The sequence below is a fragment of the Eumetopias jubatus genome, unplaced genomic scaffold, assembly GCF_037043125.1.
Source record: "Eumetopias jubatus isolate StellerSeaLion01/CBP00866 unplaced genomic scaffold, mEumJub1_p1.0 scaffold_10, whole genome shotgun sequence".
Lineage (NCBI taxonomy): Eukaryota > Metazoa > Chordata > Mammalia > Carnivora > Otariidae > Eumetopias > Eumetopias jubatus.
In genome coordinates, this window is record NW_028274816.1 from 51182804 (window position 1) to 51202918 (window position 20115).

General features: G+C 50.5%; 1 protein-coding gene across 1 annotated transcript in view; it reads left to right on the forward strand.

Annotated features, from left to right (window-relative positions):
• SAMD4B (sterile alpha motif domain containing 4B) overlaps positions 1-20115 on the forward strand; it is a 37767-nt gene that overhangs the window by 11012 nt on the left and 6640 nt on the right. The window contains exons 2-7 of the mRNA XM_028090741.2: positions 2394-2796; positions 12562-13032; positions 17460-17699; positions 18587-18696; positions 18848-18934; positions 19605-19947. Coding sequence (XP_027946542.1) covers positions 2601-2796; positions 12562-13032; positions 17460-17699; positions 18587-18696; positions 18848-18934; positions 19605-19947 — 1447 coding nt within the window. The 5' untranslated portion in view covers positions 2394-2600. The remainder of the gene's footprint in view (positions 1-2393; positions 2797-12561; positions 13033-17459; positions 17700-18586; positions 18697-18847; positions 18935-19604; positions 19948-20115) is intronic.

Consider the following 20115-nt stretch of genomic DNA (forward strand, 5'->3'; position numbering starts at 1 on the left):
TGTTTGGAGCTAACCTGTGAAGTAAAACCCATTTGTTGTGTCTGATCCAGTCTGGCTCCTTATCTTACACATTGCAGAGAAGGGAAGCAGACTAGCTTAAAGATCAAAGTGAATCAGTGTCTGGGGCAAGACTAGAACTTAATTTTCTTGACTCTCAACATTTCCCATGTCACCTCTCACTTCCAGCTATTTTCCCTGGTTATCCTCTGGAGTAAAAGAACAAGTCTAATTCCTCTTCTGTGTGCTACCCCTTTAGATATTAGAAGTCAGTTATGTCATTCCTTCTGAGTCTTCTTTTCCCCTGAGGAAATTTCCTCAGTGCCTTCAAATTTTTCTCTTAGGACAAGGTTTCTAAATCTGTTTACCATTCCATGGGCCATTCCTTCTATCATCCTCTTGCCGCAAGGCTCAATCTCAAGTGTGACTTCCATGCTTACCTTCTTTATTCATTCTTTCAACAGATTCATATTGAGCACCATCTATGTGCCAGTCACTGTTCTGGGCACTGGGTGACATATAGCTTGCTTTTTGGTGGAAAGAGAAACAACAAAAATAAAATGATACCTGAGGGTGTCAAATTATATAGAAGAAATAGCATTAGTGTGACAGACTCCTTAGATTGGATGGTCAGGGAAGCTCTCTCTGAGGAAGTAACATTGAGCTGAGACTTGAGTGACAAGTAGGGGCCAGCCATAAGTAGGTCTGGGGGAAGAGGATTCCAGTGAATAAGAAAACTTGGTACAAGATGAGGTTGGAGAGGCCACAGAGTCTTGCAGGGCCCTGTAGGCCATGATATGTTCAGGTTTAGTTTAGGTTTCATTTAAATGCAATGGGAAGTCTTTGGAGGATTTAAGCCAGGAGGCAACATTTGATTTCCTTTTAAAAAAGATTTCCGGGGGCACCTGGCTGGGTCAGTCAGAAGAGTGTACAAATCTCGATCTCTCGAGGTCATAAGTTCAAGCCCCACGTTGAGTGTAGAGATTAATAAAAAGGTAAATAAACTTAAGATATCTGGGAGGTCTGTTTAACTTGGAACAAGGTTTCATTTTCCCCTACACTTTTCCTTATATCCAAAGGGATTGACATCTGGGGCAGTTTGATCTGTTCAGGTGTCTCACAGAGGATCTGCCAGGTGAGTCACAGGCATCCTCAGATGTACCTCACAGCCCTCTTCAGCGGGAGCATGGAGGTTCAGGGAGATGGCAGTAGCTCCCTAAGACCTGAGCCCAGCAGGTTCAATGGGTCTTTGTGTGGAGTTCTCAGTCCTTTGGCAGCCAGAAGGAGATAGAGCCAAATGTGGTTTGGGGATAGAGCCAAGGCACTGGTTGCAGGAGAGACAGGGAAATGTGAGTGGAGACCTAGAGCTCAAGACACTTAGAAAAAGGCCTCAGAGTAGTGTCCAGAAATCAGTCAACTGCAGAATAGGCCTGTTGTCTGCCCAGTTAACACAGCTCCTGTGTAGTTCCTGTCTGAGAGGAATTTGGACAGTTTCTTGCTTGGGAGTTTTTTTTACTTTGGATATGACCCTTCTCAGGTTGGCATCCTTTGTGCTCTTAGGAGTCTGAGTGATAGTCTGGCATCTTTGGGAGCCAAGGGGACTTCCCAACCCAGGCGGCTTGGGTCAGGAGTAGCCTTCAGGGGAATGAAGAAGATGTCTGGGGGAAACTCACCTCAGAGCAGAGATGAGTGGGATCTTAGAGGTCAGAGCTGCACCTTTTCCAGAGTGGCAGAGTTGGGTTGAAGGAGGTGAATCCTCCAGCCTGTTGGAAATCTTTGAAAAAGCCTTTGTCCATGCCCCTACCCATGGGCACTGAGGCAGTTACTGATCATTAAGCTATCTGGATACTTGAGATCTCCACTGGGATCGCCACCCCATCATCCACTCACATCTTAGCTTTGTGAGTCTTAGACTGAAATAATATAAACTCCATGGAGTCCTCTTAGCAGGTGAGCAGGCCCCCTCCCCCCCCTCTCAGAAGAGGTGGCCAGAGACCAGCAATGTCAAGGCATGTGCTGGGGGTCATGTGTCACCTGGGACCACGTCTCCATTAATTCAGATCTTTCCCTGTAGTGTGCAGCTTCTCCTATTTCCCATTTCTGGAAAATCCTACCAACTTACTCTGCTTCCTTTGGTCCTATGACAGCTGGGCATGCTAGGCAGCATCTTCTCCTTAGTCTATCTGAATCCCAATCAAGCCTTTTCTCTGGATCTGGAGATTGGAAGGAAATTTGGTTTAGTATCTGCTAATTGGCTTCATCTTTCTCCCTGGGGGCTTAGTAGAGCAGATACCCTGAGAGAGGAAGGCATGAAGCCTCCTTACCCCCTCAATCCCCACTAACCACGGTAGTTCCAGCCCTTTCATTCTGTCTGACCCCCTTGCTTCCTTTTCTAGGAGCCTGGAGAGGTGTGGCTGGACCAAGACCTCCCCCGATGTGAGCAGGTTTCCTCCTCCCCCCACTGCCCGTTGCCACCACGCCAGGGAACGTCCCCAAGCCCTGGCCCTCAGGGGAGAGGTAACAGGAGCCTCAAGCCGAGACCATGTGACGGCGCTGGCCCTCGCCACCGCCGTCCCCTCCACCCTGGCCCCAGGCCTGGCACCATGATGTTCCGAGACCAGGTGGGCATCCTCGCTGGCTGGTTCAAGGGCTGGAATGAGTGTGAGCAGACGGTGGCCCTGCTGTCACTTCTGAAGCGGGTCACTCGCACCCAGGCCCGCTTCCTGCAGCTCTGCCTGGAGCACTCGCTGGCGGACTGCAATGACATCCACCTGCTGGAGTCGGAGGCCAACAGTGCTGGTGAGTCTCCACCCCTAGAGACAAGCACAGTGGAAGGGAGACCTGGAACAAAAGCAGATGTCAGAGGGCTGAGGAGGCCCACCCCGACAATGTGCTGAGAAATGTGGGTCCTGAGCTTGTAGGTGGGTGGGGAGTCCCTGACCTCCCAAGTCATCATCATAGGTCTCCTGGGGCTTTGTTGCCAGATGTCCTCAGATGTGGAATGGGGGCCTACTGGGGAGGACAGTGCAAACTGGAAACAACCCAGAGCAGAGAAAGAGTTATGTAGGGTGGCCTGTCTAGGCGGCAAAGGAAGAGACTAAAGTCATTACCTACGAAAGGGGGTTGGAAGCTGAGCAAGTAATTCATTTCTCAAGCTCCAGGACACCAGAGCTAGGAGGGAATTTTAGAATTCTTCCAAAATTTATGAGTCATCTTAAACTGTTCTTTACTCCCAAAGGTAAGTTGGACTTAGGCATAAACAGCTTCAAGAGAGTTCTGAGTTTAGATATAGTCCATATCAGTTCCCTAAGTGCTCAGTAGAGAAGTATTCTGTGTCCCATGAGGTTGGCGTTGGGATGGCTGAGCCAGGCTTCTCTAGAACTGTCTGTCCCAAGAGCCCCACTCGTAGACCAGAGTCAGGCCAGAGAAGAGGGCAAGTTGTGCTACCTGAAAGCTAACTGGGGAGGGGACCCGGAGGCTCCGTGTTGGCGCATCCAAGCCCTTCCCACCTTCTTCCCCATGATAATAGTTCACATTGAGCCCTTACAACAAGCCAAGTACCGGCTTTACTTGTATGCTAATTATGAAAGCAGCCTCCTTGGGTGGCTCTAGAGTCAGATTGTCTGTCATTTGCAACATAACAAAGTAACTTAAATCGTTCTGAGCCTTGATTTCTTCATCTTTAAAATCAAGACAGTAACTGTGCTTACCTTCTAGGGTTGTTGTGAGCTCTGAGAACAGTACCTGGCATGTAGTAAACACTCAATAGATGTAAATTGTTTTTGTTGTCAGTAACTTATTTAGTCCTCACAACAACCCCATGAAATAGGTACTGTTATTATCCCCATTTTATAGGTGAGGAAATCCACATGGGCTGCTAAGATTGGGACTGGGGAGTCACAGAGTTACCTGGCTTCCCTCATCTCCCCAGGTCCCTCCACCTTTATAATAGTCACCTTTATTTTTCTGAATTTTTATGTACAAGTCACAGAAGCACCATGGTTATAGGGTTCGGTGGCTCCTCAGGCCAGGAGTCACACCGGCTTAAATCCCTCACCGGAGGACAGTGAGAACAAGAACCTAGCAAGGCTGCCGCAGGCTAAGAGCTCCGCAACTTCACACCCCTCCCCCCCTCCCCACCAGGGAAGGCTCCTCTCTGCTCTCTAGCATCAGGGGCCGGAGTTCTTGGTTGCAGGACGGCTCTGCCCCCAGAGTAGGGCTCCTTTGGGGCAGGCCATTGTCTTATGCAGCTTTGGCACACATCCCTCCCACCCCATCCTGAGCAGGCAGTTGTTGAGCACTGGGTGCCAATCTTGTCTGTGTATCAGAACCATCAGTGGTGTTTATTCTGTTTTTTTATTAGAACATGTTTAATTTTTGTGTTTGTTTTCAAGACTTGTAAAATCAAACCGTATGAAAGGTAAAAAAGTGAGGGCTCCTCCCTTCCATACTTCCTCCTTCCCAGTTGGTGTATGTTTTGTGAGATATTCTGTGCATGTGTGAGTACACATACTCTCCGTTCAGCTTGTTCATTGTTTTGATCATTTTATTTATTTTTTTAAAAGATTTTATTTATTTATTTGAGAGAGAGAGAATGAGAGAGAGCACAAGAGGGAAGAGGGTCAGAGGGAGAAGCAGACTCCTCGCTGAGCAGGGAGCCCAACGTGAGACTCGATCCCGGGACTCCAGGGTCATGACCTGAGCCGAAGGCAGTCGCTTAACCAACTGAGCCACGCAGGCGCCCCTGTTTTGATCATTTTAATACATAGAGTGGAACACTGTACATATTAACCAATTTCATTTAACAGTATAACTTGAAGATTTCATACATATATATGTGTATGTGTGTGTGTGTGTATATATATATATACATATATATACACACACACACATACATCCTTCGTTGTTAATGGCTGCATAATAGCAAGAATACATAGAATGGTATGTTTGGTCCTGCTCTTACAGTGTTGTGATGAGTACCCTTTAAGCATCTCTAGGATAAATTCCTAGAATTCTGTGGAACTGCTAGTTTGAAGTGATGTGCATTTAAAATATTCCCTAGGGGCACCTGGGTGGCTCAGTCGGTTAAGTCTCCAACTCTTGATTTTGACTGAGGTCATGATCTCAGGGTTGTGGGACTGAGCCCCATGTCAGGCTCCTTGCTCAGTGCAGAGTCTGCTTATCCCCTCTGCTCCTTCCCCTGCTTGTGTGCACATGCGCTGTCTCCCTCTCCGTCTCTCAAATAAGTAAAGTTTTTAAATAATAAATAAATAAAATATTACCTCTTACCACATTGCCTTGAAAGACATGGTACACTTTATTCCAAGAACCGAGGCCCATCCCAGAAGGTTTGCATTGGGATTTGAGGGGTAATGCCTAGCCAGGGCTGAGAATTGATGAGGAATGAATTCACTGGTGTATGAAAATATGAATCAAGGTCTTCGGCCATAGTCCCATGTTAGATGGTGAGAATGTAACAAGCTGGTACTTGGATGGAGAGGTAGGGAAAACTTAGAATGAGAGAAGAGAAGGAGGGTTATGGTGTATATCAGAGTTGGCAGGAATCCTGCCAGGGTTAGAGCAGAGCATGACTGGAGAGAGAGGTGATCACAAAGGTAAATTCTACAGAGCCTCGAGTGGCTCTTTCTTTTTTTTTTTTTTAAGATTTTATTTGTTCATGAGAGACAGAGAGAGAGAGAGAGGGAGAAGCAGGCTCCCCGCTGAGCAGGGAGCCCAATGCGGGACTCGATCCCAGGACCCTGGGATCATGACCTGAGCCGAAGGCAGACGCTTTACCATCTGAGCCACCCAGGCGCCCTTGAGTGGCTCTTTCTTAATAGACATGGGGCTCCAAGACTAAGGAGGCCTGTGTCTCCTGTCTTGGTCCCACCCTCAAGTAGAACAGCCCCCTTGCCTTATTTGTGAAGGAAGGAGCTACTTCCTGGGCCTAGAGGCCTGCCTTGTGGGAGGAACTGTGCACCCTCTGCCTTTTTCTCTTTCCTTGTTCATTATGGCCTTCCCATTCCCTTGTGTTTCCCAGACTTGCGTCATCATCCACCTTATCTGGTGGAGGGTTACTGACTGTTAAAATCCAGCCCCTCCCCCTCAAGCCAGACCCACCAAATTAGAATCCTGAGGGGATGGGCCTGGGAACACATACCCAGGTTCTGCTGTCCAGGCAGTTTGAGAGATGATGCCCTGCTGGATGAATCATTTGTCATGGGACTTGAGAATAGGAATCCGTACATCCAGGAGTTCTAGATCCATCTCTGCCACTAACACCTCTCAGGTGTTGGACCAGTTCCACCCCTCTTGAGCCTGAGGATCTGTATCTGAACAGTGAGATACTCTTCAAGTGCCTCTTGGGCTCTGAAATAACGCACCAAAGAAGGTAGAGCCACAGCCAAGCATATTACTGCCTTTGTTTGGGAGCCCAGCACGTTCTTCTAAAAGAATAGTTCTTAGTATTTTAAGAGATGGACTCTTCAGAGAATGTGTTCCCCGCCCGCCCCCACCACCACCAAGATGCACACTTACCCCACAGATCAGATCATGAATTCATTTAGTACACCAATCCCCAGGGAAGAGCTGCCTCATAGGGTCTGAGACTCTTCAGCTTTTTAGATACCTTCAGACCAGGATGGCTGAACAGTGAGGCAGATCCTCTGCCATTTTTTGGGTTTGTACTCTGTGTCCCAGCCACCCAACCCTGCCCTTTCTTTAAGTTCTCCCAAGGAGACCCTGGGTTCAGGTTTGGGTTTGGGTCAGAACTACCCACCGGCCCATCTCCTCAGAAAGGGCAGGGAGTGCAGAGGGCTTGATCTAGGCAAGTGGGTCCCAACCCTGGCTTCATGTCAGAACCATGCAAGGACTTTATAAAAATAATCAGAGGGGTCGCCTGGGTGGCTCAGTCGTTAAGCGTCTGCCTTCGGCTCAGGTCATGATCCCAGGGTCCTGGGATCGAGCCCCGCATCGGGCTCCCTGCTCGGCGGGAAGCCTGCTTCTCCTTCTCCCACTCCCCCTGCTTGTGTTCCCTCTCTCGCTGTGTCTCTCTCTGTCAAATAAATAAATAAAATCTTAAAAATAATAATAATAATCTGAGGCCTGGGTTCTATCCCCAGCAAGTCTATTTGTTAAGCTCCCTAGTTGGCTCTTGTGTGCATCCAGTGGAGAACCACTTGTCTTGATACCGGCACTGATTCTGGGTGGGCCCAGGAAGGTGGTGCGGGTATGCAGCCTACTGGGAGTAGGGAGTTGGGGCTGTGGAAGGGGGATCTGGTCTGGGCTATTCCTTCCTCTCAAGCAGCTGGGAGGGTTTAGGGAAGTCCCCCAGCCCAGGCAGCCAGTGTTGGTTTCATGGAAGCAGAATCTGAAACAATACCCAGGAAGAAAAAAGCAGTAGTACCCTACGGGTCTCTGGAACAGGGAAGGAGAGGCCCCAGCTTTCCCCTTGCTGTCATCCCTGTTCGTTTTCCCAGCGCGGTCTTCCCTGCCTGTGTGGAGCTATAACAGTAACCCTGGCCCTCTCTTTCCCCCTGATGCTGACTTGGACCAAAACGGTAGAGCCAGGGAAGCTGAAATCCCCTTCGCTTCCTGGGCCACATTTCCTGCATTTCTTTCCTCCTCCTGTCTTCTGAGTCAGAGTCCCTGTATCCAGCAGGTTTAAACTCCTCCCTCTCTGGCTCACTGAATCTGGGTGGGGAAACTGAGGTCAGGAGGGGGCCGAGGCTGAATGAGTCACCAGAGCTCAGCTCTCATGCCTCCACCCTCCCCTTTGAAGCTCTACTGACACAGTTCATCAAACAAAAATGTGAGCCCCCTGGCCCTCCCCCATGTTTGTGCGAGCTGGGGTGAGGTAGAGGAGGGCGTGCTTGCAGCCAAACCCAGCCCCTGTGACGAGTGCCTGAGGCTGCCACGATTGTTGCAACAGCCCAGCACATAAAAATGGATTTGCTCCTATGGCAGTCTCCAAGATATATTTGGCTCCTATGATTTGCCAGGACCCAGGGTCATGACCTACTTAGCTCTGGTCACCTGGCCAAGGAGAGTACTCATGCACAGTCTCTCTGGTCCTTTCTGTGCCTACAGAATCCAGGTTTGCAGCTTGGTGAGAAGCAGCCATTGGCATCATGGCATTCCCCAGCCCCCTCCCCCATCCGCCCACCTCTAGAATTTCATCATTGCTTATTGTGCCTCTAGCTCAGAGGAACCAGAGACATGTCTGTTTTTGGTAAATAACTGCATGAAATTCCCCACCCCTGTCGGGAAGCTTAAGGGGGAGTCCCAGATGCGCCCTCTTATGTTAATTGCTCCCCACAGCCCCCACACAGCGTGGGCTCTAAATCTTCAACCAGGAGCAATGACAATAATAGTTAAAATGCATGGAGTACTTAACACATAGGTGCTTTGCACGATTGTCTCATTGAATCTTTACAACAGCCCTTGACAGGGTTTTTACTACCACTGTTGTACAGAAGAGGAGACCAGGCTCAGAGAAGTTAAAGGACTGGCCCACAATTATGTTGACCTAGGTCACAGAAGCAGAGGTAGATTTTGAATCCAGGCAAGCTGGCCTGTTGAACCTGTGCTCTTACCCAGTATACTCTGCTGGGACATGAGACAGGGTCACCTGAGAGGTCAGGGGATCCTTGAGAGGCCACATGATACACACTTAGACACCAGTACCTTCTAGGAGGCCATCTGGGTTCAATTGTGCAGGTATTCCTTAGGCCCCTGCTGTGCTTCAACTCTGGGCCAGACTTTTCTGATCTGAGCAGGAAACGAAGTTTCATCCCCACCCATCATCTGCAGCCCCAGCTGGGCTCACCCCAAGGGGCCTGAGGCTGCGCAAATTCCTTGGACCAGTTCCAGTGCTCACTGATGCTTCCCAGTCATGGGAGGCCCGCCCTCCCCACCGCACCGCTGCACAGACACATGAACACATTTCCCCAGGGTCAGCCTCCAGTCGTCCAAAACCACTTTCTCCTTTCTCTGTAGTAGAACAAGGTCCTTCTTTGAGCCCAAGCCTTGGGGCTGTTCTGTCATGTCCCCTGGCAGTACCAGAGGAGAAGCTGTGTCCCATAGCTCTGGGGTCCTGGCAGTATTCTGGGGTGGGGGAGGGAATAGACAAGGCTTCTCTCTGTCCCAGAGGCCTCTGGCTACCCTGTAAGGCCTAAACAACAGCCATTGAGAACATCAGGGTAGGGCTGGAAGGGGTAGGCTGACTGCTAGAGAGGGAAGAAAAACACCAATCACTGAGTCACATACTAAGTGCTTACTGTGGGTAGACTCTGTCAGGTGCTTTACATGCATTGCCTCCCTAAATCCTCTCAATAGCCCTGTAATCCCCCTTTTCCAGAGGAGGTAGCACATTGCCCAGGCAACTGTATAACACAGGCGGGATGCAAGCCATTCACTTTCTGTCCCTAATCCTCATCACTATATTTCTTCTTCTTTCTCATCAAGAGCAAAATCGTCAGGTATTAAGTCAGGGAAATGGGGTACCAGGGTATTCGTTCCTATATGATCAAGTGCCAGATGGAGGTAGGAGGGTGGGAAAGCTGAAGGCTTCCTGAAATCAGGAAGGCCTGTCCCACCTTGGAAACATCCTTAGATATGGGGATGACCTAAGAATCAGCCTTGGAGTCGTGGGGAGCTGGTTCAAGAGAAGGCGGAGGAGATGAGGTTTCCTAGCCTCAAGTGGCAGGTCCTGCATGAGATCTGGAAAGCCAGGGACGGCGGTGGGATGGAGAACAAGAGACTTGGCATTGGAGAACTAGTACAGTGTTATGGGTAAAAGTTCCTCCCAGTTCTGGAGGCTGACTGACCAGGGTTCAGATCTTGGCTCTGTCACTTTGGGGAAGTGATTCCACCTTCTGAATCTAGTCCCTCATCTATAAGATGGAGATGTTAAACGAGGGTTGAGGTGAAGTTCTTAGCATAGCGTCTGGCATATAGTAAATGCTCAATAAATGCTACTTGTTATTACTAGTGTGTAGTGTCACTGTGCTATTTTGGCCAGTACTGTGGGCATAGCAGGAATTGAGGACTCTGCATAAATGGATGAATCCCTGGGCACTCAAACAGGGGTTCTCTAGGAAGTTTAGAGCAGAGAGTCCCAGGCCAAGAAAATGTGTAGTTATATGGCCAGGAGTTGGGAGTTGTGTGTGATTCATTTTCTTAGAGCTACAGATTTAAGCAGAATTGGAATTTTTTTTTTTAAGATTTTATTTATTTATTTGACAGAGAGAGAGCGAGAGAGGGAACACAAGCGGGGAGGGGGGGTGGGAGAGGGAGAAGCAGGCCTCCCGCAGAGCAGGGAGCCCGATGCGGGGCTCGATCCTAGGACCCTGGGATCATGACCTGAGCCGAAGGCAGACGTTTAATGACTGAGCCACCCAGGCGCCCCGCAGAATTAGAAATTTATGTGAATTCCTGGACCGTAGATTTCCATACAGGTCATTAAGAGAAAGAGAGGCGTGAGGGGGTGTTTTTCATGTTTTTGTGCAAGGCTCCCTATGCAGAGGAGACCAGTGGTCCTTGGAAACTTAAGCCTTTAGGAAGTTGGGTTGAGACACCATCGGATGCAGAGGGATCCAGGTCGGGGCTCAACTTGCAATCCAGATGCCTAGTATTCTGAGGCTCTCCTTATATAATATATGCCCATTCCCAGCCTTTCCAGGACCAGGAGTGGGCATGTGGCTTTAGAATCTCGGGGGGTATTTGAAAAGAAGGAGCAACAGTAAGATACAGTAACTGTGACATTCAATAGGGCGGCTCATATTTGCTGAGGACTTACTTTGTGCCCTACTTTGTGCTGTGGTCTCACTTACTTCATAGGAGCTGTGCCAGGTAGGAATGATTCTGACCCCTACCTGACAGAGAAAGTAAAGCTCAGTGAAGTTAACCACATTTGCCCAGAGTAACATGGTCAGTAAATGGGAGAGGAGGGACATAAGCCACATCTCTACCTGTTCTTTTTCATCACTCACCCCTCTAGGGTCCTAGCTCTGTCAGGTTAGAGCCAGCTTCTTTACCCCTTCCCAGGACCTGACCAATAGCCCAAGTAGCTCATATCTCAGAATGCTTGTGTTAGGTGTTTGCAGATAGTCACCCTGGCTACAGGTCTGAGCTCAGTTGCCCAAGAGGGAGGACATAGTTGGCCCTATGAGATCATTATCTCTTTTCTCAAGTATTGGTATTCTTTGTCCCTTTCCTTTGCCCTGTCAGCATTTTCTCCCATCCTCTACTCCATTGAGCTAGTTACAGAAGTGGTAACAAGGTTTTCAAGGAGGACAGTCAGACCTGTAACAGTTCCTTCCTAAGGCCTCCTTTATGTGGCCAGGCTGTGGTCTTATTCCTGGGGAGTGCCCTTCTGGGTCAAGAGGGGAAACCTGGCTCATCTCCACAGACTTAGGCTATCACACTCTGGGGTGGGAAGAAGACGTCGCCAGATCACTATATCATGGAGCAGCTGGGGAGACTTCCCGGAAGAGGGCAGGTTTAAGCAGTCCAGAATTTGGGTGCCTGGGTGGCTCAGTCAGTTAAGTGTCTGCCTCTGGCTCAGGTCATGATCCCAGACCAGAGTCCTGGGATCGAGCCCCGAGTCAGGCTCCCTGCTCAGTGGGGAGTCTGCTTCTCCCTCTCTCTCTCTCTTCCCCTCCCCCTGCTCCTTCTCTTGCTCACTCTCTCAAATAAATAAATAAACAAACAAACAAACAAACAAATAAATAAATCTTAAAAATAAAGGGCACCTGAGTGGCTCAGTCGTTAAGCATCTGCCTTCGGCTCAGGTCATGATCCCAGGGTCCTGGGATCGAGCCCCGCATCGGGCTCCCCGCTCCGCGGGAATCCTGCTTCTCCCTTTCCCACTCCCCCTGCTTGTGTTCCCTCTCTCGGTATGTCTCTCTCTGTCAAATAAATAAAATCTTAAAAAAAAAATAAAATAAAAATAAAGCTATGCTAAAAAAAAAAACAGCAGGCGTTTAGTAAATGCATTCTTTCCATATGCCTGGCCACGTCCCATTCTTTATTAGCTCATTGGATCTCAGGACAACACTGTGAATTGGGTACTGTAATTATCTCCAAAAGTTTTCAGGTGAGGAAATCATTGCTCAGTGAGGTTCAAGGTGACTTGCCCAGGGTCTAGCTACTAAGTTGGAGAGTCCAGAGCCCAAACTGGTAACCATCATATTCCACTGTCATCCCCTGTCAGGAAGGAGGCTCTTTTGATAGGGGAAAGGGGGTGTGAGTAGAGGCTGTGAAGATAATGAATGGGGATACAGCAAGAAGGTCAGGCCTGGGGACAGCAGGAGGAGCTCAGATTCCAGAGTAGCAGGTTTGGCTGATGGCGAGCCACAGCAGGTGTTGGAAAGTAGGAGGGATGGAACCAGGAAAAATTACTCTGGCAGTAGGGTGAGTGCATTGGGTCTCACCAATACGAAGGACAAGCTTAGGGGTCATGAAAGGAGAAGGGAGAGGACATTGGAGCTGAAGGAGCAGACTATAGGTAGCACTCCTGGGTCTCCCTGGCTCCCCTGACATTTCCTTTTGTTCCCTCTGCAGCCATCGTCAGCCAGTGGCAGCAGGAGTCCAAAGAGAAGGTGGTATCCCTCCTGCTGTCCCACCTGCCCCTGCTTCAGCCAGGCAACACAGAGGCCAAGTCTGAGTACATGAGGCTGCTGCAGAAAGTGCTGGCCTACTCGATCGAGAGCAATGCCTTCATTGAGGAGAGCCGCCAGCTGCTCTCTTACGCCCTCATCCACCCAGCCACCACACTGGAGGACCGCAATGCACTGGCCCTCTGGCTGAGCCACCTGGAAGAGCGGCTGGCTAGCGGCTTCCGCACCCGGCCTGAGCCCACGTACCACTCACGCCAAGGCTCAGATGAGTGGGGGAGCCCTGCAGAGCTGGGCCCTGGGGAGGCAGGGCCAGGCTGGCAGGACAAGCCACCCCGGGAAAATGGACACGTGCCCTTCCACCCATCCAGCTCAGTGCCGCCAGCCATAAACAGTATTGGGAGCAACGCAAATGCAGGTGAGAGAGTGGGGGTTCCAGGAGGCCATGCCTACTTGAAAAAGGTCAAACTGGGCTCTTGACTCGCTCTTTGGCCTTGGGCAAGTCACATAATCTCTCTGGACCTCAGCTTTATGAGGCCGTGCAGAGCTTGTGAACTGGCGTTCCGGGAGACGTATCTGACCTGCAGACATGTCTTGTTGAGCCCAAAGTGAAACTTTGGTTTTGTCTTGTTATGTGTTAAAATAAATTTGGTGACATAAGAAATGGGGAATTTTCCCCTAATAATCCAGATTTCAGTTTCTCTTAAAAGTTAAAAAAAAAAATCTGACAACTCAAGTCCTATAATCCTGTAGTAACAGTAAGATGGGGCTGAATATTGTGTCCCCCCCTTAAAATACATGTGCCCCAGTTGGCCGGTGCCCCTGCCACCTTCCTTTGGGCATGTCCGATACCTTCCGGACCTCTGAAAGCATTGAGTTACTGGCCATAATCTAAGGTCCCTTCCAGCCTAGACATTGTGGATTTGTGCATATGGCTTCAGCTAACAGCACTGTTTCTGAGAAATCTGTGTTTGTAAGCCTGTTTATGTAAGATGTAATTCACACTGTAAGGTATTAATAATAGTAGGTAACATTGTTGAGCGTTGACTGTGCTGTAAGCACTTTTCTGACGTGATCTCATTTAATCCTTGTCGCAACTTTATCATCAGCCCCATTCTAGAGATGACACTGAGACTCGGAGAGGTGAAGTCATGTATTCAAGGTTATACGCAGAACAAGTAGTGGAATGGTCCAAAGTTCAGACCCAGGCAGTCTGACACCAGAGTCTGCCCCTGGTGACTACGCTGTCCTCCAACTAAGTGGTCTGGAAAGGGCTGTGTTGGTCAGCACCCCAGAGGCTGGGGTGAGCAAGAGGAGCTGGTATTCTAATGAATTTTTGAAATATTAGTTGAAATGAACAGGATAAGGGAAAGTGGCATTTCCAAGGCTTGGTGAGGTAATATTACCTGACTCCAGGTGTGAGAGGTTTCCAAGATTTAACCTCAGCATGGCTGGTCCCCTTTGGCTGGCTGGTAGTGGTTAAAGCAAGCCAAGAATGAGTGGCAGTAAAATGTCATCCATTCAGGGGTGGGGCGACCCTGGGTCTCCTGTTGGCACCTGGTACACATCCTTGATGCCCTGAGCCTCTTTCTTCCCCCACTTTCATATGGATGTCCTGGCCACCTGCCTCCCTCTCAGGTGCTGGTAAGAATCAAGGAAAACAGAGGGATAGGAGAGCACTTCTTCATCTCTAGCAACCCAAAGTGTGTTAGACCTTGTTTTATAGTCTCAGAGCATCACAGTTTCTGGGTCCAAATTGGGAAAATATATTAATAAGGATAAATCTAGCTAAGATTATTGAGCATTCAGTCTTTTTCAAAAGCTGTCCTGAGAACTTTACGCATATAAATTCTTTGGCTGAGTCACAGAAAAGTCACCTGCCCCAGGTAGTATAGCCAGAATTTAAATCCAGGCAATCTGGCTCCACAGCTCATACTTTTAACTGCTGTTTTGCATTGCCTCCACCTAAAAGTGACCCTGCCATAGATGCTCGGACCTCATCAAGGGGAGGGTTTACCCATGTAGGGTGCCCATACATTACTTCCTCCCTCCAGTGGGGACAGCAGCTATTAAAGGACTGAGCTGGAGCAACGTCAGAACGGTTGAACCAGAAGAGAGAAAGGAATTGGGCCTTCCAGGTAGAGGACACAGCATGAAATGAAGTCACAGGGGTGGCAAATTGGAGTATTCAGACAGGTCTGGCTGGGATGGAAAGATGGAAGGATTTAAATGAGTAATAGCAGTAGCAGACATTCATGTTTATTGTGTGCCTACCCCTGTGCCAAGGACATTACTTGGAAATGGAGGCAGAGGGGGCAGACAGAGTGACTTGCCCAGGATCATAAAGTTAATAGGTGACAGAGCCAGAATTTTAGTGCAGGTCTGTCTTGACTCCCAAATCTCAGTATATTAGGGCCACATTCTGGGGGCCTTGAAGGATAGGGTGAAGCTTTTCAACTTCAAGCAGTTGCAGGAAACAGGAAACCATTAAAATATTTTTGAGTGGGGAGCAAGGATTGGCCTGTAGGGGCAGGCAGGGTGGGTTTGGGGTGCTGCCAAGGACAGACCAGGGTTTCTTGGAGAGTGTGAGGCCCTGGATCTCCTGTTTTTATAGCTCTCATGCTGTGGCCGGCCTCCACCCCAGTGCCTGGCCAAGCAGGACTCCTCAGGAACTGCACGATCACTCCAATCAGGATAATTTCCTGCCCTCTCAGCCTTGCCTGCTTCCTTCTTGGCTGAGAAGGGAAGAGGAGGAGGCCACAGGCACCAAGACAGGCAAAAGAAAAAAAAAAGCCTATACCGAGTCCCATGGGACCCAAAAGGTGCCGTTTTCTGGGAATCCAGACACTTGGAAGAAGCCATGAGAAGAGGACCCCAGAGGTCACAGGCAGAGGTGGAGGCTGGCCTGAGGGGATGGATCAGTGCACTGCCCTGTCCTTCAGGTGACTTCCTGGCTAGGAGCATAGATTTTGTCACAGGTGGAGGAAGGTGGTTTGGGGCCTGTACCAGGTTGGTTGTCCTTCCTGGGTTGAGTTTTGGTGGAGCACTGGCAGGAATCCCAGCCTTTCCATCAGAAACAAGGCTAGAGTTCTTCCATTGCTGCCTCCCAACTCCTTGTGGCACCTGGGGCAAAGTGCTTCTGTTCCCTGAGCCTTGGTGTTCTCACCTTCCCAGGGGAGGCTTTGTGGCTTTGTGTCCTTGTCTTTTTATTTGACTTTGGGTACTTTTGAATTCCCTGTGTCAAGCTCAGAGGCGCCCTTAGCACCCTTAGGATGGACCATGGGTGCCCTCCTTTGGGCTTTTATGAAACCGAGGGCTCTTGTGTATCATGCCCTGCACCTCATCCTGGCGACGCAGAAATGATTGAGCGGGGTTGCTATTCCTGCAACTGCTAAAAATTGAAAAGCTTCACCTTATCCTTCAAGGCCCCCCCGGAATGTGGCCCTAATATACATGAGCCCAGAGTCCAGTGTAGGAGGCGGGCTGGTGATGGAAGTAGTAAATGCTAGGCTTGAGGCAGTAACACAGGGTCCCAGGGCGTGCAGAGGAAGGAGTCACAGAAAAGCTAACACTCGAGTGAAGAGTGAAGGCTGAAGTGGCTGGGAGGGAAGGGTGGAAGAGCAGTGAGTTTAGGCAGAGGGAGTAGTTATGTGGAAAGGTCTGGAAGCTCGTGGAACCTGCCTTGTCCTGAGGATGGTTAAAATCAAGTTGGAACCCTTTTCCTACCTCAGGAATGGGATGAATGGAGAGTATGAAACATCTTGTGGAAGAAGCCCTGGATTCACCCTGAGTCACTGGGCCTCATGGGTGGCTGGTTTTAGCTCAGTTCAGGAAAAATCTTTGGGAGGTGGTGAGGCCCAATGACAGGGATGTCAAAGAAGCAGTTTATGTATTTCATTAATTCATTTACTTTACAAATGCTAATGAAGCAGCTCCTCCGGGCCAGGCCCCACTATAATTACTGAGGATACAGTGATCTTTAAGACAGGACAAGTCTCTGTTGTCACAGATCTTGTGTTGTAGCAGGGGTGTGCCATTCATAAGCATGTACACAAATAACTAGGTAAAATCACTCCAGGTTATGGTAGGTGCTATAAGGAAGCTAAGTAAGAGTCATATAATAGAGTAACCAAGATTGGTTGCAGGCAGCTATTCAGGGAAGGCCTTGGAAGAGATGATGCTTGCTGGAGATGAGACTTTAGGGAGCCAGCTGCTAAGATCAGGAAGACAGGAAGAAAGAGCAAATGCAAAAGTCCTGAGGCTGGACAGCTTGAGTGTTCCAGGAATAAGTAAGGGTTGGTGGGGAAGCAAAAGCTAAAAAGTCTTGAACTGAAGGGTGAGTTGGGGGAGGTGAGAGGTCAGAGATGAGCAGGGCCCAGGTCCCACAGGGCTTTGTAGGTGTGTGAAGTTTGAGTTTTATCCTCAGGGTGAAGGGAAGTCCTAGGTGGGATTTAAAGCAGGGACTGACTTGGTCAGATTTGCATTTTTAGAAGGATCAACGTGGCTTCTGTGAGGTGAATGGACTGTAGGGGGCAAGAATGAAGGCAAGAAACCAGTAGGGAGGCTGCAGCAGTAATTCCAGCAGGGCGCACCAGCTCCAGACCAGGGTGCCGGAAGAGAAAGTGAGGAGACCCAGAGATGTGGTTGGGAGCTTGCTGATGGGTTGGGCGTGGGGAGGAATGAGGGAACGAGCAATGTCTTGTAGGTGGTTCCCCTCAGACCATAGGGTCCCTTCCTGTTGTTGGATTCTGGGCCCGAGCCGCCGTCCGTGGCACCAACCCGGGGGTATAATCTCCTGTGGTCAGATCTCCAAGCCTGACCTCTTGCCTCTCCCCTTCTGGCCAGGTCTCCCCTGCCAAATTCACCCCAGCCCGCTGAAGCGCTCCATGTCGCTCATCCCCACGAGCCCCCAGGCCCCTGGTGAGTGGCCGAGTCCAGAGGAGCTCGGGGCCCGGGCCGCTTTCACCACGCCCGACCACGCACCCCTCTCGCCCCAGAGCAGCGTGGCCTCCTCTGGCAGTGAGCAGACGGAGGAGCAGGGCTCCAGCCGGAACACTTTCCAGGAGGACGGCAGTGGCATGAAAGGTATGACAGCAGAGGGCAGCACTAGGACTCTCTGAAGAGAGGCTTCTGCATAGCCTAGAGGACAGGAGGGAGCTGTGGCCTTCTGTCCTGTCACCCTGTACCCTACCCTGGGCATGGGCAGGTCTGAGCGGGGAGTGAGTCTCTGCCCTTAGGGCTCAACACTGAGCAGAGAGATCCCTCTGGGCCCTGGTCTGATAGGGGAGAAACCCCTGCTCTCAGACACCCCAGCCTAACAAGGCAACCAGGACACAGCAGTAGCTGATGGGACAGAAGTTCCAGGAAGACTTTTAGGGATACCAGTGAAGTCATCCTAGTACATGACCAATCAAGCAGCTCAGAAGGGTCAGATGTCCTGATAGCAGGGAAGGCCACCTAGAAGGGTGCAACTGGGCAGGAGAAGAAGTGGCTTATGGGGGAGCCTGGGTGGCTCAGTCAGTGAAGCGTCTGCCTTCGGCTCAGGTCATGATCCCGGGGTCCTGGGATCGAGCCCCGTGTCGGGCTCCCGGCTCGGTGGGGAAGCTGTTTCTCCCTCTGCCTGTGCTCCCCCTGCTTGTGCTCTCTCTTTCTCTCTCTCTCTCTCTCTCAAGTAAATAAATAAAATCTTAAAAAAAAAAAATGCCTTATGGACCCTTGGCTTTCCCCTACTTCTCCCAGTTTTCTGCAGTTTCTCATGTGACCTCCGGTTATGTTGTACCCCCTCACTCCCTCTCCCCCCTTCACAGCGGAGTTCCATAGGGCTCAGGAAAAGGTGGTCTGATGCTGGGGCCTCAGCGTTCCACCAAGCATGGACCATTAAAAACTGCACAAAACTGCTCCCACCCCACAACCCTTCCCCTGCCCTGGTCACAAGGGCCAGATTCCCGACCTCTTTCTCTCCTTTTCCACAGATGTGCCCTCATGGCTCAAAAGCCTCCGCTTGCACAAGTACGCGGCCCTCTTCTCACAGATGAGCTACGAGGAGATGATGACGCTGACTGAGCAGCATCTGGAGTCTCAGGTGACGCCAAGGGGAACATCAGGGACGTGTCATGGGCAGCACCATTTTGACGTGGCCCCAGCCTCTGATGTCTCTTCAGGCCTTGTTGGGGCACCCCAAGTACCTCAGCCTCACATTTCCAGCTTCCTCTCCCTTTCTGCCCCTACCACAGAATGTCACCAAAGGTGCCCGCCACAAGATAGCCCTGAGCATCCAGAAGCTGCGTGAAAGGCAGAGCGTCCTCAAGTCCCTGGAGAAGGTGAGGACCTGGTACTCCCATCTCCAAGGCCAGCTGACTGCCCGGTGGCTCTGGGTGGCCTCCCCTGGGCTTCCCCAGCCCTCAGGTCTGACCTCCAGAGGCCCCAGCCCTAGGGAGGCCAAGAGCAAGTTGGATCACAGGGTTCACCTGCCCGTGGCTGAGAGGCTCCCCTCCCTTTCTGTCCTGGTCTGTGCCTCCAGACTTTGTTAACTCAATCCCTGCTGTCCCCTTTCACTTTTCCATTTCTGACTGGTGTTTCCGATGGAGCAGAATGTCTCCCTGTGTGCATGATCTCTCTTTCCATTTGGTGGTTTCTCATTCACTCACTCTCCTTTCATATCTGTCTTGATTTGCATTCCTTTTTCCCTTTCCTTGCCTCTTGCTTTCTGGTTCCATCTTTGGTGGGACCCTGAGGCCCCAGCATCAGACCACCTTCTCCTGAGCCCCATGGAATTCCACTTTGAAGGGGGGAAAGCGGGAGTACGTGTATACAGATGGGTACATATATGTGTGTATATGTGAGCTTGTCTTGTCCTTACCTGCCTTCTCTAAGTGCTAGGACACGAGCCTCCACCGGCCCTCTCCAAGCTCTGTCTGATCCCACTTGTGTAGTCATTCTATGTAGCTGTGGGGGTCAGCATGTGACCCTAGATGTGTCCTCCCTACTCAGGATGTGCTGGAAGGCGGGAATCTGCGCAACGCTCTGCAGGAGCTGCAGCAGATAATCATCACCCCCATCAAGGCCTACAGCGTCCTCCAGGCCACTGTGGCTGCTGCCGCCGCCACCACCCCTACTGCCAAGGATGGGAGCCGGGGGGAGCCACCACTGCCAGGTGCTGAGCCTCCCCTGGCTCACCCCGGCACAGACAAGGGCACTGAGGCCAAGGACCCTCCAGCTGCAGAGAGCTACCCCCCTCCACCAGCTCCAGCTCCCACTGATGGCAGTGAACCAGCCCCGGCTCCCGTCGCCGACGGAGACATCCCCAGCCAGTTTACACGGGTGATGGGCAAAGGTGAGACCAGGCAAGGCCCAGCAAGAAGTTCTGGGACAGGGAGCCAAGTGAACCCAGTCATCAGGGATCAAATCCAAGTTAAATGATGGGAGCAGAGCTTTTAAAGTACCCTGGGGACTAGATCACTTCAGAGAGTGGCTGAGACTGAGTAGCAAGGCCCTGCCCTCA